Consider the following 27,193-nt stretch of genomic DNA (forward strand, 5'->3'; position numbering starts at 1 on the left):
AGCCATTGTCATTAATCATCTCATTGAGTGGAAGGAAAGAAAAAAGAGTGAAGAAGAATAGAAATACTCCTATGAATTTGTATTTTTCTTCCTTCCTTTTCTTCATAGGGCAACCCTGGAGCCAACGGCCTTCCTGGTGCTAAGGGTGCTGCTGTGAGTATTTGGCTAAAATGTGCTGCTGTGGTTTTAAAGGTATTTTAATGAATGATGTCCCTCCTGCCAGTTGCCTCATGATGGACCCATGCTGCATTTCTTTCCCAGGGCCTGCCTGGTGTTGCTGGGGCTCCTGGCCTCCCTGGGCCTCGAGGTATTCCTGGCCCTGCTGGTGCTGCCGGTGCTACTGGTGCCAGAGGTCTTGTTGTAAGTGGTCATGGCTGATGCTTTTATCATCCCGAAATACAAGCGCTGCCATCATTCCATCCCCATCTAGACTTCCTCTTGTTGTTTTATAATCCTTATTTCTTCCTTAGCATTTTTAGTTTGTATTTCTTCTGTAAGTTCATGCACATGTATGTATACTCTCTAATACACAGATACACCTTTCCTGCTATCCTAGAACATTTCCCAAAGGTCAGTGAGGCCCATTCCTATATCAGTCTTGTCCTTTCAAGACTGTTCCTCTGTAGTCATTTAAATATGAACTGAGCATATTTCTTAAAGACCTAGAGCTCTCTTTAATTGATCCCTAAGTAGTCCCTGATATTTGTCTGCCAGAGTTGTGACAAATGTGATTTAACTACTGTTTTGTATTGGACCCTAGGGTGAGCCTGGTCCAGCTGGTTCCAAAGGAGAGAGCGGCAACAAGGGCGAGCCTGTAAGTAGTTATATAATGACAGTTTCATGGAGTTTCTAGTTTTTCAATTCAGAAAGTAATATTTTTACTTTTTTAAGTTATTATTCTTTGTCTAGATGGGTATGAAACCAAATTTTATTTTTCCTCTCCCTCCTTTTTATTTTTTCCTTCATTAAATAGGGTGCTGCTGGGCCCCAAGGTCCTCCTGGTCCCAGTGGTGAAGAAGGAAAGAGAGGCCCCAATGGCGAAGTTGGATCTGCTGGCCCCCCAGGACCTCCTGGGCTGAGGGTAGGTTCCAAATGCTCTTAACACCCAGACACACAAGAGGTACCCCTTCCCTGGGAATTGGTCAGAATCACTGAGTGCATTTTCTAGACGAAGAAGACATCTGCTTTCCATCTGCTTTATTAAATACCTGACTCTTAATATGATATGTTATAAAAATCGGTCTGGAAACAATGTTGACCTACTTTTGCAGAATGTTTTCTCTACACATTCCTTTGGGGTTGGATGAAGTATTTCGGCTTCGCTTGTAATTGTATCTCCTCCTTAAGGGAATCAAGATTTCCTGCATGCATGCCATATTTCAATAAATTCTGCTCCTCCTGATTCAAGAATTTTCTCCAATTCTCTTCTGTTTCATGTACTTTCTTACAGGGAAATCCTGGTTCTCGTGGTCTCCCTGGAGCTGATGGCAGAGCTGGTGTCATGGTAAGTTGACCATTAGTCATTTCCTGGGAAGGAACTTGATGCTTCTGGTGGTTGGTATGTCAGGTATGTAATTGGCTTTAGTAACCTCCCTCTCCCTTCTTTTTAATAGGGCCCTCCTGGTAGTCGTGGTCCAACTGGCCCTGCTGGTGTTCGAGGTCCCAATGGAGATTCTGGTCGCCCTGGAGAGCCTGGCCTTATGGGACCCCGAGTAAGTTTCATATTGATTCTGAACAAGACACACCCAGCACTGTTTCCTTTTTTAAAGAGATGATTAATATTTAAAGACAGAAATTAAAAAATCAAAAGTTAATTGTTAGACATGCTGACAGTTCCCTTTTTAATTTAACTTTATCAAAGCCCAGTAGCTACTTTGACAAATTTGGTTAGTTCATAAATTCCCTATTACTTGATACAATGGCTATGAGGTTTTGGGAAGAAGAGATTTATTTTAATATATCCAAATTAGGGTGGTTCTTCTATCAGCATGAATCTTTTATCTGAATTTGGGAGTTTTATATAAGGTGTTCGTGAAACATATTAGGACTATACATTATCAGTTTATTAGATTCATAAGTGAATCATTTTTTCAGCAATCACAAAGTGCCATAATGTATTCAGCATCACACTAGCTATGGAGAAATGACCTTTAGATCTGTAGACACTCTAACCCATAGCAATATAGTAATTTTTTGCCTCTGTTATCTCTTACGGATGAGTATTAACTGTAATTGCATCATAAACAAGTAATAAAGATACCAAATCTAACAATAAAAAAATCTACTTTGAAAATTGCTTACTGAAAGTATTTGTTTTTGTATTATAAGGTAAATAACATATACATTTTTCCCACATAGTATCTTGCTCAAGTGTCTTAAGATATCTTTAAGTGGATGAGTTGCACTAATAAAAAGAAAGGCATAAAAATATAAAGAAGAAAGATTTCACAGCTCTTTTCATATTTCCCAACTAGTGACTAATACTCCTAATGATCTTCCCTAGGCAACCAAACAAAAACTGGGGCAAAAGTGCTTTTGTGAGATTTCAATTAATTGGAGCTTTGAACATATGTGTTACAGTGGCCAATATGAAAGTGTCCTCATTTGTTTTACAGGGTTTCCCTGGATCCCCTGGAAATGTTGGTCCAGCTGGTAAAGAAGGTCCTGCGGTAAGAGTTGCTCATTTTCCATTATATTTTCAAAGACAAATTGCATCCGTATCAAGTCTACTCCATAGTTTATTTACATGTGAACACACTGAAAGTAAGTGTCAGCTACATAGAAATGTGAGAACACAAAGTAATGCATTGTGATTACAGACTCCAGAGGAACACAAGAGTAAAAAGAGAAAAGGAAAAAGAAAAATATGGCAGGGAAAACTGAAGAGGGTGACAAGGGTATGAAAAGAGAGGAGAAAGAGAGAATTGCACACATGAGATTGACTCGGCTGTGTGTGTGCCGACATCCTATTTAGAAAAGGACATAATATTTGACACTTTATTCAGGAAGCTCTGTGAACTCAGAAAATAATTGTTTCATCCCATGGCAACATCGCACACTTGAGGCCATGAGATCCTTTTGATGCTGAATAAATTCTAAATGAACTCTGGTTTCAGGGCCTCCCTGGTATTGATGGCAGGCCTGGACCAATTGGCCCAGCTGGAGCAAGAGGAGAGCCTGGCAACATTGGATTCCCTGGACCCAAAGGCCCCACTGTAAGAATCACTATAACCTCCTCTCCCTCAGCACTTTCTTGCAACAGTTCACCAAAACTCTATTATTTCTCTCCAGCCTCAGTCTACTCTAACTCATGGGGATTCCTTTCAACACAGTGAAACTGCAAGCCACTTACCACATTAAAAGTGGACTCCCAGTGTATCATTATACCCCTGCTGAAAATCCACATCCTGAGTTATATGCTCCTGCAGACACAGGTGTACTCTATTGTTCATGGAGCTGAATGATGATGGATCATGCCTTAGATTAAGGAATTAAAGGACTAGGAATCTAAAAAAAAAAAAAAAAGGCAAGAAGTTAACATTTTTAAATTGTCATGGTTAATTTGAAATTAAATGTATTTTTAAATGTTTATTATAGGGTGATCCTGGCAAAAATGGTGAAAAAGGTCATGCTGGTCTGGCTGGTGCTCGGGTAGGTATTAACTTCTGTGTGGGTCTATCCAAGGAGTATTCACATAGGATACACATCTTTTGAGGCCATCTGATATTATTCCATCACTTTCTTTCTAAGATGGCATTCCCAAGGGTCCTTTTACCATCATAAAGTGTCTTTTTTTTTAACCACACTTATAAGGTAGTAAGCTATAACAAATCAGAATATATACTAAATCAAAAATATTTATGACTGCATTTGGTTTTATTTGATTCATTTTGTGATTAAAAGGCTATAATATACTAGTAGCATTCTTTTACCTTAATAAATTGCCCTTCATCCGTAGACTTCCATGAGCCTTATCAAATGTAGTAGGTCATATCTGGGCCTTGGCTGGGGACCCACAATTAGTTTAATTCATGCTGAGATGACAAGCTTTGTTTTGAGGAAGTAACACATAAGGGAGGCTTTGGGGCATCTTAAATTATCTGACTCACAGTTAACCCTGAGCTTTTCTGTTAAACATTTTAGGGTGCCCCAGGTCCTGATGGAAACAATGGTGCTCAGGGACCTCCTGGACCACAGGTGGGTATTTCTCCTACTCGTGTTTTTTTCTGCCCTAAAATGAATCTAGTCCCACAAAAATGACTGTCTTTTTTTTTTTTCCAGTCCAAAAGTTATGTAACTAGACAGCAATGGTGACATGTATCTCTAATTTATGTTATCTCTCTTATCACCTTCAGGGTGTTCAAGGTGGAAAAGGTGAACAAGGTCCCGCTGGTCCTCCAGGCTTCCAGGTAAGTCAGTGAAAACACACAGACTATCCATCTGTAAATCACTACACCACTCTTCCCCACCACACAAAACATGATTTTAGAACTAAAGCAAACTTTTCTGTAATTCTTTAGTAACACCCACTAGTTAGTGATCATGTTCCTATTAGATAGAGACCCAAAAACAAATTATTAGGAAATCCCCCAAATACAGCCATAAAAATTGAGGTTTGTATTTTTTTTTTTCAATAGGGTCTCCCTGGCCCTGCAGGTACAGCTGGTGAAGTTGGCAAACCAGGAGAAAGGGTGAGTAAAACAAGTGATAGTAAATTCTTCTAAACTTAAGATTTCCTCTCTGTTTAACACTCTACTGAAGTGCAATTATAATATGCAAAAGGAAACTTCATATTTCATATGTTAATGATAGTGTTCTACATATGCTGGTACTGATGGAGAGAATGAGCCAAGTTACTCATTTTCATTCAAATTACTTTGTCTTAAGGACTGAATGAAACATCACATTATGGAAGTAAAATATATCATGAACATTCCATTTAATAGCCTTACTTTTTGTTTTGCTCTTGGTAATGCTAAAATACAAATTATTTCCCTCTCCATAGTGAAAAAGTAAATGCACTGATTTTCTATCAAACTAGACCCTGAAAAATTGCTTCTAATGTTTTTCTTGGCATTCAGACATGACACTGCTATTCACAATCAGGGCATGAGTTCTGAGTCATTTTATCTGTAATTGTGATGAATGTGCTTCAATTCAGTTACATTCTGTGGCCTGCTCTCCTTTGTCAACAGTGGGGCACATTAAGGAGACAGCTGGTCAGTAATAAAGGAGATACACTAGGGTATACAATTAACTAGGTAATGTGCAGAATATGATCATTTCTATTAAGAAGGCAGTCTGTTATATAACTAAAAATAGGCAATGTCTGATATTGTTCATTATTTATCATATTATCAAAGGAGATAGTCTTTTGTCCAATAAACTAAATAAAGAGAAAATTAAAATTTCTGATTCTAGGTTCTAGGATAGATCTATCTTTAATATCAGTGGAATTCTCACTTTTTATATCTTTTCATACACCTCTGAAAGTTCTCTTGTTCTTAGAAGCTTGTGTATTTATACACTCATGTAGGTAGAGCCTATCTGGTTTTATTTCACTCTTTCAAAACTTTTCTAAATATCGTAAACATAAGTAGGTTTAGAGAACATACATAATAACCTTTACACTTTATTTATTCTTGTGTTTTGCCTAGGGTATCCCTGGTGAATTTGGTCTCCCTGGTCCTGCTGGTCCAAGAGTAAGTGTTGTTTAACTTTCAACTTCTGGTGATGTTTTTAAAACAAATAGAGCTTTCTCCTGAAAACTATTGATGACCTCTTAATAACAAATTCTTGGAGTTCCCGTCGTGGCGCAGTGGTTAACGAATCCGACTAGGAACCATGAGGTTGCGGGTTCGGTCCCTGCCCTCGCTCAGTGGGTTAAGGATCCGGCGTTGCCGTGAGCTGTGGTGGAGGTTGCAGACGCGGCTCGGATCCCACGTTGCTGTGGCTTTGGCGTAGGCCGGTGGCTGCAGCTCGGATTAGACCCCTAGCCTGGGAACCTCCATATGCCAGCAGGAGTGGCCCAAGAAATAGCAACAACAACAACAACAACAACAACAAAGACAAAAAAAAAAATTCTTGACACTTTACTGTAGTGAAACATACTCTGCAGAGAACATTCAATTTCTAAATTGACAATAGACTTATTTAATTGCTCATATTTCTTATTCAAAAACCACACAGTTATAAGAAACATAAATAAACTAATATATGTATTATATCCAGTGGTTTTTACAAACAAGCATGATATATTTATGACAGTGGCTCGACCTGAGCTAAGGAAAAGAAATATCTTACTAAGATTTAAAGTGTGTGATTTCCATCTCGGTAAATTATAATTTCAATTTCTGCAGTGTGTATTGGTGTTCAAAGTCTAAAAGCTGAAGTCATGAGTGTACTTACATTTTAAAAATTAAATGGGTGTAGTTTGTCTTTGGCTATTAGAATAACTGGAATGATTAGCTGGCCTCTAAAGTATCCTGTTATGTGGCTAATTACCAAGTATCTAGGATGCCCAAACAAATTTTGTATCATAGAACCATGGTACCATAGAACCAAGTTGTAAGAAGGGCCTTTGAAAAAGCTGCAATGCGGACTTACATGTTAAATATTCTGGACCATAGAATGCATAGTGATATTTAATGCAAATTGGGAGATATTTAGATAGATAGACATATATATATATAAGCACACATTTTCATATGTATTTTTTTTCTCTATTAACTATATTATACTGAGACATCACTCTTGCATGCTATTGTAAAAAGACAGCATACACATGAGAATATCTAATCTTATTTATACCTGGCATTGCTAGTCACCTAAAATAATGCAGTCTTTCCTTTTGAATACTATGCCTAACTGGCATCCATCACAAAAAGACCAAAAAAAGGAAATGAATTCCAAAAATTGAATATTATACTCTAGAAGCAACAAATTTTGGAGTTGTAGCCATAGAACATTAGAGCTGAATGATACTTTAGAGATTATCTCATCTCTTCCCTTCATTTTACTAGTAAAAAGTTAAGGGAAAATAATTATAATTTTCTAATAAATGACAGAACCAGGATTCAAAAGCTAAACAAGTGTGAACTCGTGAAAAATAGTATGTCTCAAAGTGATGAACAGTGCAACACTTCTTCTAATCCCTTTTTCACAGGGGGAGCGTGGTCCCCCAGGTGAAAGTGGTGCTGCTGGTCCTGCTGGTCCTATTGGAAGCCGAGGTCCTTCTGGACCCCCGGGGCCTGATGGCAACAAGGTAAAATTTTATGTTATATATTGCTGGTTTAGCCCAGTATATTCTAGAATAAGTAAATCCTTTACACTAGCAAATGAGTTCTTTCTCAGATTTTTTTTAATTTATTTCCAGTTCTGTGATTATTCCCATCTCAGTAAATTACAGTCTGATTCCAACAGACCTGAATCATTCCAAAAGAAGCAAAACCCCAGTGTTCTACATACATAAATGAATTAGTATGGGTTTTCACTCTTTTCTCATCACATTATTTATACTTTTATCTTTTTAAAATTTTTTTATTATAGCTGATTTACAATGTTCTGTCAATTTTATACTTTGTCTTAATCTAGATAGAAACAACATACTTATTTGGACACTATTTTTAGAGAATGAACTTCTATCTTCCCCAAATCCTTCTTTATAGAGTAAAATTTCAAAAAGTGATACAATAATAAGAGAGTTTATGATGATAAAAATTAACTGGAAAGTACATTCATTCTTAAAACATAAGCCTGAGAACTTGTTTCAAAATAGAATCTGTGGTTTATATCTTAAAATAGATGGAATTGTACATTTCCAAAAAAACCGATTACTTCAACCACAAGAAAGGCAATTTATCTTACTTCTAATTCTTACCTTTAAGGAAAAAAGTGTAAAGATTAGCTGTAAAAAGCTATTTTGGTATATGGAAGGATATTGGGGAAAAAAAAGGTAAGAGGGAGAGAGGAAGTAAGAAAGGAAACGTTAGTTCTGTGAGAAAGTACTTTCAAAGGGTTTTATCGCAGAAGCTAGTCAACAGGTTTTGTACGGAATTGTAAAAAAGCTTTATAGAAAAATGAAAGCTACAGCCCCAACACTTAAAAAGATTAAAATGTAAACATCTCTCCAACTGATGAGGTCTCTTTCCATATTTCCTGACCTAACCTTGAAAAATGTTTGTGGGCAAACATTTTTCACTCTGCCTCCCATTGTCCTACCCTCTTCTTTTCCACGCCTGCCTTCCTGAAGAGGACTGGGAGCAGGTGATAGAAAAATCACAGCCACCCACTCCCACTACCTCTTCTCTTTAGTCACCCTGTCATTAATAGCATCTTCCTCAGTTGTATTCTCCCTCCTTTCAGCAGGCTTCCTTTGTGTCTCTAAGCAGGCAAGAATGGTATCTATTAACTGTTTAAATTGGAATTCTTCAAGAGTTTTACTCTTCATTTTCTTCTTTTACCACTGAAATAATTGATTTCACATGTGTTTGATTCAAGGGTGAACCTGGTGTGCTTGGTGCTCCAGGCACTGCTGGTCCATCTGGTCCTAGTGGACTCCCAGGAGAGAGGGGTGCTGCTGGCATACCTGGAGGCAAGGGAGAAAAGGTATCCTCTCGGTGCTCGACCTTAATGCATACTGTTGATGAACCCTAGTAACGAAGGCTGCACAAGGTTAACTGGTTTTTTACAATTCTTGGCAGGTGGTCTGGTAGCATTTTGATATCTATCTATACACATTTCCCTCTGCCACCTAGCACCTACACATTTCTAAACTCACTAATCTGGCAGAATTCCTTGCTACCATGGAATTTCACGCAAACAGATGGTGTTGAGTAATACATGAGGCTCATTTTAATGCCACTAACAATAATGCCTCAGCCTGCCCTAATTAATGGGAAGAAGCTATATTGAACAGCTGTCAACCGTGCTGCTGCATTAGTTATGCCGTAAGAGTGATCAGGCACTGAAGCCCATTGTGATGTTGCCTTATAATTCTGTCCACATGAATTTGTACCTTGCTTGATTATGCTTCAGGAGGGTGTATGGAAATTAGAAAAGAATATTAATCTGGAAAGATCCCTGAATTATATTTCCCTTTTTTACCTTCATTCAACATTTTATAGAATGGTAGGGAATCAAAACATTACTAAAAATCTTAAATAAATAAAGGCATTACAGCATCTTCTGTAAAAAAACACTTCAGATTAATTTTGACTCAGAAATTTTGTCAGAAAACAAAAAGGTGTTCTTGCTTTATACTTTCAGGGTGAAACTGGTCTCAGAGGTGAAGTTGGTAGCCCTGGCAGAGATGGTGCTCGTGTGAGTAGAACTGTTTTCACTTAGATTGGGTTTTGTTGTTTGTTTTGTTTTGTTTTCATTTCATTCAATTTGAGTTGAGAAGCTTTCCAAAATCAAACTGACAAAAGAAGGAGTCAAGTTTAGTAAAAGAGTATTCCAGTCCTTTCTGGATCTATGACTAATAATATCAATGTTCCAAAAGAAAAATTCAACAGAACTTATCCCCTTGAAAAATCACAGCCTGAATTTTTTTACATTCCTTAGTGTTAACTATACCACGTAAAACTATAGTCCAAAACCTCTAGGTTTAATAGAATGTTAAATGATTTTTTTTAAGTTACTACAGGGCTTTAGAAAAAAAAAAAAAAAGTAATTCTAACATTTTAGGAAGCCAGGACCTCCAGCAAGGTCCTATGTACTCAAATGTATACCCTAAGAATTTATCACTCAAAGAGCAGCCCCAAAGATTAACTCTTAATGCCATGGAGATGCCAACAAAAATCACATAAAGGTATAATAATACTGCCTAGAGTGTTGGCATCATGGCTCTTCCAGGCCATAAGCTACTTTGGTTTTTCTCACCTCTCCTTCAGTGCTGATAAATTTCTGTGGCACATTCTCAATAGTCCTTTCTCTGAATCACACAGTCCTAACACTTCTAAACAAGGCTAGTCACTTGCTGGTCTCCTGGGAATTTTAGAAGAGCAGAGAGTTGAGATCTCCCCAGTTCCTAACCTGCCTATGACTTAGTCACTTCCATAACCCTCACCATTAGGGTACTCTCCTCCTTAGAGTGGCTTCTAATAGTTGATAATTAGAACTGAAACGCATCAAAGGCTTTCTTGATGTCCACCTAGAGTGCCCAGTAAAAGTGTTCAAACACTTTATAAGCATGCAAGGGGAAATGGCAGGGGTCACTTCTAATAGTATGAGGGGGAGTGATATTAACGAGATGTTTTCTTTTTGGTACTAGGGTGCTCCTGGTGCTGTAGGTGCCCCTGGTCCTGCTGGAGCCAATGGGGACCGGGTAAGCATACATTTTCACTGAGTTGCAGCTCTCCGAGCCCATAGCAGTATCTAAAATTTCCTGTTGCTCTAGCCCCAAAGAGCCCCAGCAACTCATTTTTATGGCTTGGTATAAAGCCCACTTATTTAAAAACCTATCTGTTAGATGGGGCATCAGGAAACAAATGCTGTGCGTTTAGAGTTCTCTTTCCCTTGTTATACATGTGCCAGGCATCTGATCTATACTTTAATTCCTATCATTTGTTTTAAAATCTTTTGGGGTTGCCCATTAACAATATTCTAATGCACTGAGCCTTCTTAAAGCCTTCAACTGTAAAAGAAAAAAAATCAATAAAATACAGTGTGCCCATTTCACATCGAACAGCTCACTTAAAACTTATTGTATTGCACAGATAGCAGCAAATAGATCAGCCCCGTGTCCACCTAAAAAATAAAATATCCTCCTCCTGGTATTGTGGGCACTGATTTATAATGTTTTTGCAATTGTATGACCAATACCCCTTCAACCTCCAAAATGAATACAGTATTACACAGAGTAAGAATCCATTTCATTTTACTCTGTGAGATGTGAATTAGCTATCCTTCTGGATATAGTCACAAACTCTGACAAGAGCCCACTGTCTACCTCTGTTTCCTCTTCCTCATCTCTCTTTGAGTATCTATGTGAGGCATATTAACAAACTCATTTTTTTGTGCCCTGATAGGGTGAAGCTGGCCCTGCTGGCCCTGCTGGCCCTGCTGGTCCTCGTGGTAGTCCTGTAAGTAGAAATCTGGGTCATTTTGGATACTTAGAACTTTTAGACATTGATGAATCCAAGATTTTGAAGACATTTTTTTAATACCTTCTCCTATCTAGGGTGAACGTGGTGAGGTTGGTCCTGCTGGCCCCAATGGATTTGCCGGTCCTGCTGTAAGTATCATGTAATGAAGGTTAATCTGAAAACATCCCAAATTAGCAAGTAGAGAGAGTTGGAGTACCTGAACTATAACTCTTCCTTTCTAACAGGGTGCTGCCGGTCAACCTGGTGCTAAAGGAGAGAGAGGAACCAAAGGGCCCAAAGGTGAAAATGGTCCTGTTGGTCCCACAGGCCCTATTGGAGCTGCTGGCCCAGCTGTAAGTTGAATTCACTGGTGGTCGACACAGCCTGTGCAATAATCTATGAAATTTTGTAACTCAACATGAATCAATCAAGTGCCTACCATACATCAGGGAACATACCAGAGAGGATGATTTTTAAAATAAGAGCTAACATTTGCATACCACTTTACACATTATAAAAGTTTCATAAGCATTATCTCACTTTTTTGATAACCCCATAAAGGTGGTAATATTGAAGTAAGGACATTTATTTAATGCAAATAATTATTTTAAATTTCTAGATATGCTTCTAATAAACATGGGAAAAGAGTAACAATTATAAAGATTGTCTTGTGATATGACTCTCTCTTTTTTGTTGCCATTTAGGGTCCAAATGGTCCTCCTGGTCCTGCTGGCAGTCGTGGTGATGGCGGCCCCCCTGTGAGTACTTAAAATGGATTCTGATCATTTTTCTTTCAAATCTATTATGGACACCTTGAAAGTTTAGAAAATTTTGGTAATTTGGATTATAATGAGAGACTTGAGATTCAAGCTAACTCTGTTTAGAGAAATTTTTATATTGAAGTTAAGGTCAGGTTCATGGAATGTTAACTTAATACCAGCTGGAACTCAGTGCACTGTACGCTGCACTTCACTTGAGGTAGTAATAACCAAAGTTAACCCCAGCTTTAACTATGAAACAGGTAAAATATTTCTGTGGCACATTTTATCCTTTTGTTGATGCCCCCTTCTTCTGCCTGATCACTTCCTTTCCCTTGGTGTTCAGTGCTGTCACACTGATTCCCTAAAGACCCAAAGTTTCCCAGGAATGAACCCTCTGACTCGTTCCTTCTCTCACTGAACAGCAGTTAATCTTGGTCTTTTGTTGTACCTTCTCCCATAAACAAATTACTTATTCAGTTTCCATTCTCTTAGCACCTAGCCAGGTGTTTAATTAATAACATATATATATTTATATATATACATTTATATATATAATCTCATATATTAGTGTATATATAATCTCATATATTAGTATGTATATATAAGTATATATTAATAGTATAGTGTATTATCTCATTGCTTTTACAACTATCAAGTAATATGTTAGCATTTTAAAAAGAACCATCAGAGCCCTAATGCAAAATGTGAACATTGCACCTGAAGGCATGATGGTCAGTAGAGATGGAAGGTCTTTGGGGTCCTGGTTATATAATACCCTATCTGAAACTGTCACTACCTACTCTTTAGTCCATCCTTGGTCATGTGTACTGAGGATCTGCCAAAGGAGAAATTTCCTTCTTACCCAAATTCCTGAAGTTGGTGCTGACTGTGGAATTTTAATGTGCTTGGTTCTTAGGGTGCTACTGGTTTCCCTGGTGCTGCTGGACGGATTGGTCCTCCTGGACCTTCTGTAAGTAAACCACTTCAGAAAAAGGTGTTCATTTACTTACTCTAGCCAAAAGACCTGGCCTCTAGTAAGAAATTGGTGAGAAACTCTTTATGAAACATATGCTGTTAATATTTTGCTCTTACTTTCCTAATATAAAATCAGTTTTTCTGAACTATTAAGGCAAAATCATCACAAATTATATTTTATAATATCAGTCAGGAGGCTTTTATTCATAAGAATACAAGTCCCTTCATCCCTTTTTAGGGGCATGGTTTCTTTCTTAAAAATAAAAAACAGAATAGTTTTAGTCACATATCAGATATTTTTATATCTAATTACCCTTTATGGCCAACATTTTGCCTCCGTTGTTAAAGTATAATTGTTCCTGAATTTAAAGGTGGTTTGGCCTCTAATTTAATTCTGATTCAGACTCTCCTGTCAGGACTCAAGAGAATTTAATTAATTACCAAGGATTAAGTCTTCCGGTTAAGGTTTCAGGGAAAAAAATAGCAAAGATGTTGATTTCTTGGGATCCTTTCACAGGTTCATAACAGAAAAATCTTCATTCCCTGTAGGCATTTAATTAAGCCTAGTTGAGAGCATATGCGATTCCTCAATTATGAACAAAATGCCTGTATTGACTTTCTTCAAAAAGGAACAAGCAGAGTCCTCCAAAAGCCAAAGTCCCATTCATTTACAGCTAACTCTTAGAACTCAACATAGCTCTGACTCCAGTATGCCAGGTGACCAGTTGGCACAGCACTGCTTTTCTTCGCAGACATTTGTCATAGCCTCTGCCAAAGTTTTTCACTTTATTACAGTCTCAGGAGAAGAAAGATAAAAGTTCTTTCTTTCTACAAGAAAGATTGCTTATAAATCTAAACATTTTCCAAAATGACTAAGATATTATTTTGTTGCTTCAAATTGTTTGCATCTTAATATTTAAAACCTCAGCTGCCCTCTTCCAGGTCAGCGATGATTAACAGAAAGTAAATAACCTTGTACATTTGCTTATAGGGTATCTCTGGCCCCCCTGGACCCCCTGGTCCTTCTGGGAAAGAAGGACTTCGTGGGCCTCGTGGTGACCAAGGTCCAGTTGGTCGAACTGGAGAAACAGGTGCATCTGGCCCCCCTGGCTTTGCTGGTGAGAAAGGTCCCTCTGGAGAGCCTGGTACTGCTGTAAGTGATTTCAAACTCCTCCTTCTTATTACCTTGTACTGAGTTAGAATAAAGCCCTTATAAAAAAAATCTTCAAGTGGCATATATTGATGAGTACTGCAGGCTCCAAAGTAGAGCTCAGTTGAACCAGAAAATCTGTCCAACAAATATTTAGGTGTCATGGCTTTCGCAGATGCTCAGAAGGCAGTAGATGGTGATGACAGTAAGTGAGGGAACTCACTGTTTTATCAATACAACCCTTTAAACTGTTGAGGATACTTTACTGGTACTGGGATTAGAACAGAATCCCATTTCTGTGGTCATTCTACTATAAATTAATCAATCTCAGTAAGCTACCAATTTTTCAAACATGCATTGTCCAGTATTATTGTTACTCTGATGTGTGGCTTTACTAGATCTGGTTCAGTTAGAGGCCCAGGTCAAAATTTGCTTCCCAGCATAAATCCTATAAAAATTCTATTCCCTCATTCCAATTTGGCTTCATTAATCCCAACCACATGTTTCTAAATGTTACTCCAGTGGTCTCAAGGAGGAACGAGACACAAAGAAATACATATACCCAGATGTAAACTCATTGTATATCATGTATACAATGATATGTCCTAGGAGAACATTAGCCTTCCTAAACTAAAGATAAACTCATTCTCAGAATCCCCAAGCCAATCTGTGTTACCTCCTAGGGTCTCACCAGTAATACTCAGTATTTTTACTCTTATTCAGGGACCTCCTGGTACCCCAGGTCCTCAAGGTATTCTTGGTGCTCCTGGTTTTCTGGGTCTCCCTGGCTCTAGAGGTGAACGTGGTCTACCAGGTGTTGCTGGATCAGTGGTGAGTGTTTGACACCATTCTTATTCTCATTAACATAACAAAAGATTTTAAAAGCTGCCACTTCAGCTGTGACAGATTGCTCACTGAATAACTCCACTTAAGATTTTTTATTCATGGCATTTTCTTTATACAGATCACATGTCACTTATCTAAGAAGCTTTAATACCACCTTACTTAGACACATGCTGTAAAGACACAGCTTAACATTATGCAGAATGATTTTTGTTCTTTTTACATGCTTAAGAATGATATAAGCTCTAATTGCATTTACTCCTCTGCAGTATGAAATGCTGGCATCATTTATCCTGTAGGAAGAATGAAACTCTGGAAGTTCTGAATCATTCCATTAAACCTAATATGTGACAGCAACTTAGAATCATCTAATCTCCATAAACTCTCGCAACTTTATGAATTCATTTTATTTGGTATATCAGATGAAACTAGGCTCACCTTGTACAGAGCAACATTACAAAATGACATAAAGCTGTCCATCTAAAGTGTGTAGGAAGAGGGCAAGGATGACACAAATGACACTTCTTACTGTTCTCTGGCCCATTCACTTTCAACTTCCCTTCGAAAACCAGAATCCCCTGGCTAGCACTGTTGTGGGAGAATGAAAGTGGCACTCAATCCAATGAGAGGAATGTTTGTCTTCTCTGCCTCTCTAGGGTGAACCTGGCCCTCTCGGCATTGCAGGCCCACCTGGGGCCCGTGGTCCCCCTGGTGCTGTGGGTAATCCTGGTGTCAATGGTGCTCCTGGTGAAGCTGGTCGTGATGTGAGTCCAACATCTGGTTTGTAAAATAAAACCTAGCAGTACTTCATTGTGTGCAACTTTGTATCCTGAGCTGAGGTTCCCTTGTTCCAAGTTCCAGAACAAGATGGTCTGTTTCTGCATATTATCTACATGTGCTAACCACTCCTCAAATTGAAAATATGAAAAATAACTTGGGTTGAGGAATGATCCTTAAATAGCACTTTTTAAGTTGACCAAAACATTAAAGATACCTCTAAAAAAATCTCAGTTGGCAAATTCCTATTTTTGGAAAGCCTAAAAGGAGTTTCTTTATTAAGCGCTGGGAATAATGAAGGCAGTTAGCTGAACTGCGGGGGCCAGTGGGCTACAAGAGACTCCCTAAGTGCCTTAATTGGTGTGGTGTCTTCACAGGGCAACCCTGGAAGCGATGGTCCCCCAGGCCGAGATGGTCAAGCTGGACACAAGGTCAGTACACCTCTTCATTTTTTTCTCTAACTTAAAGGGGACTAAAACATAGGCCAGATTGATGCTAAGCTTCATTTTGTCTTTGGTAGGGCGAGCGTGGTTACCCTGGTAATCCTGGTCCTGCTGGTGCTGCAGGAGCACCTGGTCCTGCTGGTGCTGTGGGTCCCGCTGGCAAACATGGAAACCGTGGTGAACCTGTAAGTTTGTAGATACCAGTCTCTTAATGCTGTCATCCTCAACAAGCTTTATCTGTGACCTCCCCACACTTGGGAACTGTGGAGGGAGGATCTTGGGCTTGGCCAATAAGTTGTGTTTTTCTTTTCCAATTCACAGGGTCCTGCTGGTTCTGTTGGTCCTGCTGGTGCTGTTGGTCCAAGAGGTCCTAGTGTATGTACACGGGGAAGATTTCTGTACAAATCAACATTTAGGGAGGATGAGTCCAGACTATCCATTGAGAAAATAATACATAGACTAGACTTTCTATTTAAAAAAAAAAAAATTAGTCCATGTTGAGAATTGCTACCAATAGCTTTTAATCAATTCTGTGTCAAATCTCTTATTATTTGTATTAAATAATCACAAAGATTAGCCACTTTATAGACAGCTCAACTAAAGCAGGTTAAGGGAATAGATGAGAGTAGCACCCACATGGCTTTTAGACCTTTGTATATCTTAAATTATCTTTGTAAATAGATTGAACAATATTTGTGTAGAAGTGAATATCTTTTTTTAGAGGTAAATTTATTTCTTTCTCTTTCTTTATAGGGCCCACAAGGTATTCGAGGTGAGAAGGGAGAGCCTGGTGATAAGGGGCCCAGAGGTCTTCCTGGCTTGAAGGGACACAATGGATTGCAAGGTCTTCCTGGTCTTGCTGTAAGTAAAAAATGCGGACATCCAGCATGTGTACAGATCTTAAAGTTCTTCAACTCAGAATAATCTTCCTCAAAATTTCACTACTGTTGTTATAAAATGTCCTACATCATATTCATTTCCCATTCTCTGGCTTACACCATGGCTCAGAGATAATGCTTTTTCATCCCAACATGAAAAGGTGAAGGTTAAGGAAGAGAGAAATATACATATATTAAAAATCTCTCAGCAACAATGTTCTTCAACCCCATTTAAAATAAATATAATTAGAGGAATGACTAATACTGCACCACTGAAATAGCTTGTAGAAAAAAATAATTGAATATAATAGACATAATGAGAGAAAAGAGCCCCATTTTACATTTTCAATTTTCTCAATCCAGAGTTCATCAAACTAAAAGTTTCCATTCAGTTTTTTAAAATATATCTATCGACACATGTTCTGAAAGTGTGATTTTCCTCTTCTTTCTTTAAAGGGTCATCATGGTGATCAAGGTGCTCCTGGCCCTGTGGGTCCTGCTGGTCCTAGGGTAGGTCAATCTAAGAAATGTTTATCTCTGAAACAGAGCCTGTGGCAGGCAGTAAGCCCCAGGCTCTTCTCCCTTGTGGGATATTCACTGGCTCACACAGACTTGGTGTCCTTCTTCCCTAGGGTCCAGCTGGTCCTTCTGGCCCTGCTGGCAAAGATGGTCGCACTGGACAACCGGGTGCAGTCGGACCTGCTGGCATTCGTGGCTCTCAAGGAAGCCAAGGTCCTGCTGTAAGTATGATTTGGGGAAATTAAAGGGTATCACTGGCCTAAGGGAATATTTTCTTTAGACTAAACCAAGACAATTATAACACAATAAAGTAATCCCCCCACTTCCGTATGTTTTCTAAAATATATTAAAATTGTCTGTTTGTAGTGAGCTCTTCAAGAGCATCCCTGCATACAAGTATGTCTGGGAGCAGGTTGTTATTGACATGAACTTGACTCTATTTTACTTACTAGAACATGTTTTTGTGTGAATCTCAACTGAAAAACTGCTGTCACTGTTGTCTTTACTGTAACCAAATACAAAGCCTCCTCTTTCTCACTTTCATTTTTTCAGGGTCCTCCTGGTCCTCCTGGCCCTCCTGGACCACCTGGCCCAAGTGGTGGTGGTTATGATTTTGGATATGAAGGAGACTTCTACAGGGCTGACCAGCCTCGCTCACCACCTTCTCTCAGACCCAAGGATTATGAAGTTGATGCTACTCTGAAATCTCTCAACAACCAGATTGAGACCCTACTTACTCCAGAAGGCTCTAGGAAGAACCCAGCTCGCACATGCCGTGACTTGAGACTCAGCCACCCAGAATGGAGTAGTGGTAGGTAGAGATGTCCAACCAGACCAACTTGTCTCACAAGTTGGGTTTTTCAAAATCAGTTCCCACTTATATTTAGAATAACAAGATATTTGGGTAAAAACTGCATTATGTGAAATCATTTCCAGTTAATGAAGCATTTTCTTCTCCCAACCAGCACCCATTCTCAAGCTTCTCTTGATATATATTTCTGTCCTTTTCATAGTAATATGTACCTTGACTTGATTTTCATGGAAAAGAGAAAAAAATATCTAATACTGAGAATAGCCTTTCCTATTAGTATGGGGTAAACAATATAAAAAGTTCAATCAAATATCTTGGGGAATCAAAATCTTTGACTAATAACTATTAGAACTTACTGTTCCACTCAATGAGGTTTTATGATTTGGGGTCTTGCTTTCTTAAAAGGTTACTACTGGATTGACCCTAACCAAGGATGTACTATGGATGCTATCAAAGTATACTGTGATTTCTCTACTGGTGAAACCTGCATCCAGGCTCAACCTGAAAACATCCCAGCCAAAAACTGGTACAGAAACTCCAAGGTCAAGAAGCATGTCTGGTTAGGAGAAACTATCAATGGTGGTACCCAGGTAAGGAATCCTATAAACGGTCCTTCTCCTACTAAATAATAGCTTGCTTTTTAATTGTTTACATGTTAGCCCTTTACCAAAGGTAAAACTTTAAATACATTTAAAGTTATTATTCAAATGTGACTTACCTGATAATCACTGGAGAAACTGACTAATTTCATTTAGTGTGAAGGAGTACTGGCCAGGATATAGTCCAGTACCCATTTTTACGATATGTGCTTCTCAACTTCTGATGAAAACTTTTCACCAGTTTTATGAAATGCCCACCGATGAAAATTACAGAAAAATAAAGGGTCTGAAATCTCTATCTCCTTGCTCTCTTATTTTAAAAAAGAAACAAACATACAAAGGATTTATCTGAAACAGGTACTTTTTTTGAGATAACTTGCTTCAGACTGGTAGTTCCTATGTCCCTTCTAGGTAGCTAATACTTCAAAAACAAGTGAATTGAGTTTCCTTTAAAAGTACAAGTTCAGATCTGAGTCCATTTTGCCTCCCTATACCAGACTATTTTTTAAATTTGATTCTTAGTACCTGAGTCCTTCTCAACTTAACTGGAATTCCCATCTTATTCTCTGTAGTTTGAATATAATATGGAAGGAGTTACCACCAAGGAAATGGCTACCCAACTTGCCTTCATGCGCCTGCTGGCCAACCATGCCTCCCAAAACATCACCTACCATTGCAAGAACAGCATTGCATACATGGATGAAGAGACTGGCAACCTGAAAAAGGCTGTCATTCTGCAAGGATCCAATGATGTTGAACTTGTTGCCGAGGGCAACAGCAGATTCACCTACACTGTTCTTGTAGATGGCTGTTCTGTAAGTAATACTGAAATATAGGAATAACATTTATTTGGGAAGTGGGACAGTGGAGCTTAGACCATTAAATGAACAGATGAATGAGAGATCTCACTTATTTGATTTTTCTTTCATAAATGTATTTGTTTAAATTCAAATGGTAAATCCAGAGTATTCTTATCAGATCTTACCTTCTGAAATTCTGTGAAATAACTAAAATGTATACTATGTCCATTATTAGTCATTTTTCTTTTAACATGAGATTTTTAAGTATGGCCATAACTTAAAATCACTTGAGGTTAAAAGGGCCCAAGATATAGTTTGTAGTGACATGTATTTTTATTTTACTTATTAATATAGCCTACATTTAATTTTTCTTTATACTTTCTCTATAATATGCTAAAATTGAAGGAGGAAAATTTTAAATTCACTAATAGTACTACATATCAACCCTACTCTTCCTACCTCACACATCCTGAAAATTATAATGTATAAATAAACCACTTAGAATATGCATTAATTATTTTTAATAAAATTAGACTTGTAGAAAACCTCCATAAAGATACCCCTGATTCTACTGTTTCAAAAATAAACTTGTTGATCTGAGACACACAGTTTCAGAATGACATAAGCCAAAAAGTGGTTTTTATAATATCTAGTATATATTATATATTACATATCACTACATATTACATAATTGTATGTAATATATAATTTATAATGTTATGTAATATAATCAGATTCCATGATAATGCTGCTTTATGTATATCTTTTCTTCCTTTTTTTAAACAGAAAAAAACAAATGAATGGAGAAAAACAATCATTGAATATAAAACAAATAAGCCATCTCGCCTGCCTATCCTTGATATTGCACCTTTGGACATCGGTGATGCTGACCAAGAAGTCAGTGTGGACGTTGGCCCAGTCTGTTTCAAATAAATGAACTCAACCTAAATTAAAGAAAAAGGAAATCTGAAAAATTTCTCTCTTTGCCATTTCTTTTTCTTCTTTTTTAACTGAAAGCTGAATCATTCCATTTCTTCTGCACATCTACTTGCTTAAATTGTGGGCAAAAGAGAAGGAGAAGGATTGATCAGAGCATCGTGCAATACGATTAATTCATTCCCTGTCCCTCTTCCCCTCCCCAAAAGATTTGGAATTTTTTTCAACATTCTAACACCTGTTGTGGAAAATGTCAACCTTTGTAAGAAAACCAAAAATAAAAATTGAAAAATAAAATAAAAACCATGAACATTTGCACCACTTGTGGCTTTTGAATATCTTCCACAGAGGGAAGTTTAAAACCCAAACTTCCAAAGGTTTAAACTACCTCAAAACACTTTCCTGTGAGTGTGATCCACACGATTAGGTGCTGACCTATACAGAGATGAGCTGAGGTACTTGTTTTTTGTTCAAAATACAAAGGTGCTAATTAATAGTATTTTAGATACTTGAAGAATGTTTATGGTGCTAGGAGAATTTGAGAAGAAATACTCTTCTGTTTTGAGTTGTATTGTGTATTTTTTTTCATCTGATTTAGTATCAGTACTTTACATCTTATTCCTGAATAAAAGTAAAGTGGATCATTTGCCCAGCATTGTCCTCTTCTTTAAATTCAGCATTTGTTCTTTGCCAGTCTCATTTTCATCCTCTCCCATGGTTCCAAAGAAGCCTTGTTTCTCAGACAAGCAGAAAAATTAAATTGTACCTATTTTGTATATGTGAGATGTTTAAATAAATTGTGAAAAAAATGAAATAAAGCATGTTTGGTTTTCCAAAAGAAAATACTGAGTAGAATTCCTTGCTTCAATGCTCTTTTCAATATAAATATGGACTATAGCATCTCTACCAGCCATTAGACTTAGTGTTTCTCTTTAGATGTGGACTATGCAAAAAGGGAAGTTTAGTATGTTAGAAAGAGCAGAGAAAAAGAACCCCAGAGACCCGAGCTCCAATTCTGGCTTGGCTCCTTTTAGCTAAATGACCTTGAGCATTATACCTTTCTGAGTTCAAGTTTATCAGCAATATGGGGTAGATTCCCTCTCTGAACCGTTAAACATTTGCCCTACTCAGAATACATAACACCTAAGCAACAAGGCAATTGTTCACCTACGTTTATTCTAAGCAGAGGTCCATAGAACCTTTTGGTTTATTATCCGCTAAGCACTTTGAAATAGTGTCTGAAAGTTGGTCTATGCACAATTAATAATACTATTAACTAAAACAGTTTCAAATATTCAGTAAAAATGCCATACACTCAAATCTGATGCAACCGAGTACAATGCCTATTAAGAGGTAATGTGTGTGCTGTCAATCAACATAGACAGTTGTGGATAATAGTACCATGAACACTTACCTGCCAAATCAAGTTCATTTTCCTCCCCTGTACCTTTCAATGACATCTTTAATACACTTAAACATAGTAATGTGTCAAGTAAAATGTTAAGATTCGTTTAGAGCTTATTTCCTGTTGCTGAACATAATTGTGATTGTAATATTTGCCTCCTGTTATAAGTCATCTCAAGATTCAATTAGTTTTAAAAGCAAAAGACTGAACATGATGAAAATCTAAAATTAACTCTAAAAAGTTAGCAAGGTCTACTAATCAAATGTAACTTCAAATTATTGTCCTTCCACTACCTAAATCAGAATACTGGGATGCTTATTGAAGTAAAGATTCCCAATCCCCATCCACCAAATTAAGATTTAGTAAGGAATCAGTATTCTTAAGCATCTTGAAAAATTCTTATCTGCAACAATTGAGAAACCAATGGATAAGGGGATTTCCACAATCCTTTGTAGTTTTAAATTTTATGTCTGGCAAGGATGAATCCATATACCTGACCACTCAACACAATGTGAGAAAAAAAGAATGTATATATGTATGTGTGACTGGGTCACCTTGCTGTACAGTAGAAAATTGACAGAGCACTGTAAACCATCTATAATGGAAAAAAATAAAAATCAATAAAAAAATATATTGGTACAAAAGCAAAAAGAAAGAAAGAAAGAAAGAAAACTGAGAAAACTGAACCTCTCAGATCAGAGTACCAGTATTCCCCACAAATTAGTAACTGAAATAGCCAAGGCAATCTTACCAGTTAGAAATCTCTGACTTAAACATACATTATGCCCTTAGGCTCACAATACAAGAAACAACCATAAGGTTTGTATAAAGAAGGGAAGAAAAGAAAGAGAAAAAAAGCCAACATTTATTGAGTACCAATTCTATGAGCCAAACACTATGCTACATGATAATAATGACCTTTGTCAAACTGTACCCAAACTTAGGCAGATTTCCTAAACCGGAAGCCACTTAATAATCATTTAATCATCAGTATGAGACTAGTACAGAAAAATAGTTAAATAAATAATGGTATATCTGATAGATAACAAGGAGGAAATAAATGATAGCATATCCAACAAATACCAGTGAGGAATAAATAATGATACCTCTAATAGATAATAATAGGAAAAGAGTGAAATAAATTTTTGTATGCCAATAACATAACATTGACAAGAATAATTAAAGAAAAAAATGCTTATAGTATAATGTTACAGCCTTTAAGGTATAATATCCAAGGACACTGTCATCAAAAATATTTTAAAATGCATATAAAAATACTGAGTAGGTACATTAATGTAGTAATGATAGAAATGATTTTGATATCTAAATTATCCAAGATTGCTATAATGTATCTTACTCATAACATTTACAACAAATTTACTCTTAAGGTATCATAAAAAGAAATAAGGAGTCAACAAGTAAAAACAATCCTGACTGAGCAGTGACCAGCTCCAGGGAAAGATGGTCATCCTCCCACTCACCTACTTTCTGAAAGAAAAGGAAAATCCCAAACTAAAAGTCATCATCTGCCATGTCCTAGCCACTCTGGAGGACACTGGGAAAGAAAGGGTGTACAAAACCATACCTGGCAGCAGCATTCTCAGAGATCTTGTAGTTTATTTGCAGGGAGAGAATAAAATAATGTGTGAACACAATTTTTTTTTCTTTGGTTTTTTTAGGGCCACACCTGTAGCACATGAAAGTACCCAGGCTAAGGGTCAATTGGAGCTACAGCCAAGAGCTATAGCCACAGCCACAGCCATGCCAGATCTGAGCTGCATCTCCGACCTACACCACAGCTCACAGCAACACGGGATCCTTTAACCCACTGAGGCCAGGGATTGAACCCGCATCCTCATGGATACTAGTTAGGTTCATTTCTGCTAAGCCACAACTGGAATTTCTGAACACAATTTTAAATGAAGTGTCCTCCAAAGATAGCAGAGGACACTATTAATTAATGAGAGGGAACCTCAGGAAATTAACCTTAGCCTCATGCAGTAATAGTGATATTTGGACAGAGCTGGCCAGCTCTTGCTGAGGATATCATTTCACCCTCAAGCTTTCTGTCTGGCTAAATGTTTCTTCTCTGGAAGTCACATTATTAGAACAATCTAGTACTTACCAAACCAGGAGGTCCACTGTTAGTGTTCCCAGGGCCTGGGCAAGGTACTGAAGGCTTGACTCTTGAATAGTAGGTCCTCTCTTTAGAAGCTAATCACTAGGCTCAAGGGACTCCTTTGCACAACAGCTCCACGATCTTGGTCATATGAAGGTCAGCCACCTCTAAGTTGTGCTGGTGTGAGTGGGAAAAAAATTGCATACAAGAGGATGAAGGATCTAGGTAGCCAAGTTGGGGGAGGAGATACTAATCAAGTCTGGTTTAAAAAAAAAAAGTCATTTAAAATTCTAAAATCAATATAGTTAATGCACTGACAAAAAGCAAAGACACCTGAGCAATGCTGAACACATTTATTATCTTTGGTGCCAAAGACTTTTTTATGCTATTCCACTAAATATCACTGAAAAGGAAGTTCAGAAATTGGATTATATATAAGAAAACTTGGAAATGTCATTCTGGGTCAGAATAAAAATCCACCTAGATGAGGACTTTGCCTTTGACAGTGGCACCAGGAGAAATCTGGGAGAAAAGAATAGTTGGTACTACCCATGAAGCCAGCTTAAAAACTTCCACTTAATAACCCATTATAAATCTTTTTTTGTACATAGATGTAGCTAAACCCTTCCAGAGCCCTCTATCTGTTTTGAAATATGTTAGTATTATAGTACCAACAGGAGAGAGCTAACGCTGAATTGTTAGCTCAGCTTCTGGGCCCTCTGATCAAGTAGCTAAAATATGTTATCTATCTCTGTGTCTGGATCAACCAGGGATTCAACAACTCAGTGTCCTCAGTGAGCATCAGTAACAATGCAACAATGGGGCAGCCCATAACAATTGACTTAGCCTTGTAGTTCAGGGAAATGAGCACATAATTTGTGGTCAGCAGTCAAAATTATGAGCACCAGTTCCACCACTGACTAGTCAAGGGCCCTTGGGAAAGTCTCTCAAGTTTCCTGAGAATGTGCTTAACATACCTGCTCTCAGAAATTTCTATCAGCATACAAACTCTTCTCTACATATTTCATAGAACTACAGAGAGGGCCAGATTGGTCATGTGTGAAAGTGCTTAATAAAGTATGGGCAAATGTTACTTGTCATCATTAGGTCCAAAACTTCCAGTCACTCATAGTCACCTCTTGCTTTAAGCTCCTATCCCTATTTCTCTAATTTAGGGAGAGGAAAGCCTTGAAATTAAATTTAATTAGCACTATTCTCTAAATCGGTAGTCTATCAATTTTGAGTTCTATCTCCCTATGAGTAAAAATGTGAGGTCTTTACAACTAATTTTGTTAACCTATTAATATATAAATGTTATACATTTATATGGTACTAATATGTGCAATATAAATCCTACATGAAAAAAATTTTAGGACAGGAAATATATACAAATAGAAAATTCCACACTCCAACGGATCATCTGGCCCACACCTCACTGGGTGCATTACCTCCTCATTCCCATTTATATACTATGGCTTTAAACAAGGACTCACGGTGGGCTCCAGGAAAGGGCAGAACATCAACCAACTCCTGAAACAGAGTGCTAAATTGTGTGTGTGTTTATACGTATTTCTTGGAAAAGAGTCCACAATTTTCTTCATATACTCCAAGGGATCCATGATCAAAAAAGATGTTATGGACCACTAGCCAAAAGAAGTACTACTTACTTCATTCACTTGGATTTTTCGGAACTATGAGTTTCATACCTCATCTTTGGTCTCACACTGAAAATGCTGCTTCTCTTATCCTGAGACCCAAGAGAATGAAGCAACAAATGGCCCAAATTAAAATAGTGGTTTGTCATTCATGGTTTTACTTCCCTCCTATGGACCCTCTATCCTAGCTTTAACTAGGCTTGGTAGATGCTTTATGATTCAGCCTTGTACCTTGAAACATTTAAATTCATCTGTCCACATAAACTTTACAAATGAGAACAAATTCAATAACGGAGATAAATTAATGAATTTTTCCTTTTATGAAAAATATGCATATGCTAGTCATATATTTTTTAAAAAGAAGACTTAACCTAAAAGGGGTTGAAACTCCTGGTACCATTAAAGGTTGTAAAAACAATAATAGGAGCATGTTTTTCAGGGACTCTCAAATCACCTCATAGAACCAAATGTCTTTTCATCCAACTGCTCACAAGCAGAGCTATTATTCTAAGTCCAAGGTATAAAAGTAATCTTGGCCAGAATTAACAATCCTAATGGATCCTAGAAAGGTATCTTTAAAACTGCAACTCACTACATATTTAAAGATGTACTTTACTACTAAACATAAACACAAAATGTACTTTTCTACTAAAGTAAATATTTTTTCCAGTGCACCATTGCTCTTAGTATCCAATGACTTAATTAACCATAAACAGCATTTAAAAAAAAAAAAGAAACATTTTTTTTAATGGAATCAATGACTGCCAGGCAGGATAAGAACACTTACTCACAAACGACTGTGATGAGTGGATGGCCCTTCTCTCCCTATGGGATATGACTTTAAGTTCACTGCTCCCCCTGCTGATGGGATAATAGAACACCTCAGTCTTTTAACACTGCCACATGCGTACCATCAGAAAATGAAAAGTCAAATTTAGGGGGAGAAAATAGAATAGCTTCCTGTGCTCATTTCCTGTCCACCCCAGATACACAGCTTTCTTGTAGATGGTGGGAAGAGAGTGCCCATAGTGGTCTACCTTTATGTCTCCAATGTTCCCCCCCCTTTTTTTTTTCTTACTCTCTCTAATCCATCCTTAATATCTCTCCCATAGAGTAAGTAAATGGAAGTTCCAAGGAGACAAAGCTCAAAAGGAGAATGGCCTTTGGGGTGAACAGAGCTGTCTGATGCTGTAAATGTTGCCCCCAAATGCAATGAGTAATCCTTCAGGTTTTAAGCAAGGGGTTTTAGGGATTAGACGGAACAGAGGGAAGAGGATGTGACAGAAAGAACAGGGGCTTAGTAAGCAGAGCTATCTGGATTTAAATATGGTCTCCACCATTTCCTCATCTATAAAATGGAGATAATGATGACACTACACATCAGACTGCCAGGATGGGAAATAGGAATGCATAGCAGCCTGTAAGGCTGGTGTAG

At 37.7% G+C, this 27,193-nt stretch overlaps 1 protein-coding gene across 1 annotated transcript in view; it reads left to right on the forward strand.

Moving 5' to 3' along the window:
* Window positions 1-20,889, forward strand: part of COL1A2 (collagen type I alpha 2 chain) — a 35,801-nt gene extending 14,912 nt beyond the window's left edge. The window contains exons 18-52 of the mRNA XM_047752035.1: window positions 109-153; window positions 262-360; window positions 761-814; window positions 974-1,081; window positions 1,451-1,504; window positions 1,614-1,712; window positions 2,616-2,669; window positions 3,117-3,215; window positions 3,598-3,651; window positions 4,144-4,197; window positions 4,356-4,409; window positions 4,638-4,691; window positions 5,658-5,702; window positions 7,166-7,264; window positions 8,500-8,607; window positions 9,268-9,321; window positions 10,274-10,327; window positions 11,031-11,084; window positions 11,183-11,236; window positions 11,333-11,440; window positions 11,792-11,845; window positions 12,765-12,818; window positions 13,815-13,976; window positions 14,697-14,804; window positions 15,473-15,580; window positions 15,971-16,024; window positions 16,114-16,221; window positions 16,358-16,411; window positions 16,790-16,897; window positions 17,371-17,424; window positions 17,547-17,654; window positions 17,986-18,244; window positions 18,650-18,834; window positions 19,416-19,658; window positions 20,430-20,889. Coding sequence (XP_047607991.1) covers window positions 109-153; window positions 262-360; window positions 761-814; window positions 974-1,081; window positions 1,451-1,504; window positions 1,614-1,712; window positions 2,616-2,669; window positions 3,117-3,215; window positions 3,598-3,651; window positions 4,144-4,197; window positions 4,356-4,409; window positions 4,638-4,691; window positions 5,658-5,702; window positions 7,166-7,264; window positions 8,500-8,607; window positions 9,268-9,321; window positions 10,274-10,327; window positions 11,031-11,084; window positions 11,183-11,236; window positions 11,333-11,440; window positions 11,792-11,845; window positions 12,765-12,818; window positions 13,815-13,976; window positions 14,697-14,804; window positions 15,473-15,580; window positions 15,971-16,024; window positions 16,114-16,221; window positions 16,358-16,411; window positions 16,790-16,897; window positions 17,371-17,424; window positions 17,547-17,654; window positions 17,986-18,244; window positions 18,650-18,834; window positions 19,416-19,658; window positions 20,430-20,576 — 3,210 coding nt within the window. The 3' untranslated portion in view covers window positions 20,577-20,889. The remainder of the gene's footprint in view (window positions 1-108; window positions 154-261; window positions 361-760; window positions 815-973; window positions 1,082-1,450; window positions 1,505-1,613; window positions 1,713-2,615; window positions 2,670-3,116; window positions 3,216-3,597; window positions 3,652-4,143; window positions 4,198-4,355; window positions 4,410-4,637; window positions 4,692-5,657; window positions 5,703-7,165; window positions 7,265-8,499; window positions 8,608-9,267; window positions 9,322-10,273; window positions 10,328-11,030; window positions 11,085-11,182; window positions 11,237-11,332; window positions 11,441-11,791; window positions 11,846-12,764; window positions 12,819-13,814; window positions 13,977-14,696; window positions 14,805-15,472; window positions 15,581-15,970; window positions 16,025-16,113; window positions 16,222-16,357; window positions 16,412-16,789; window positions 16,898-17,370; window positions 17,425-17,546; window positions 17,655-17,985; window positions 18,245-18,649; window positions 18,835-19,415; window positions 19,659-20,429) is intronic.
* The last annotated feature ends 6,304 nt before the right edge of the window (window positions 20,890-27,193 follow it).

This window comes from Phacochoerus africanus, chromosome 11 (genome assembly GCF_016906955.1).
Source record: "Phacochoerus africanus isolate WHEZ1 chromosome 11, ROS_Pafr_v1, whole genome shotgun sequence".
Classification (NCBI taxonomy): Eukaryota; Metazoa; Chordata; class Mammalia; order Artiodactyla; family Suidae; genus Phacochoerus; species Phacochoerus africanus.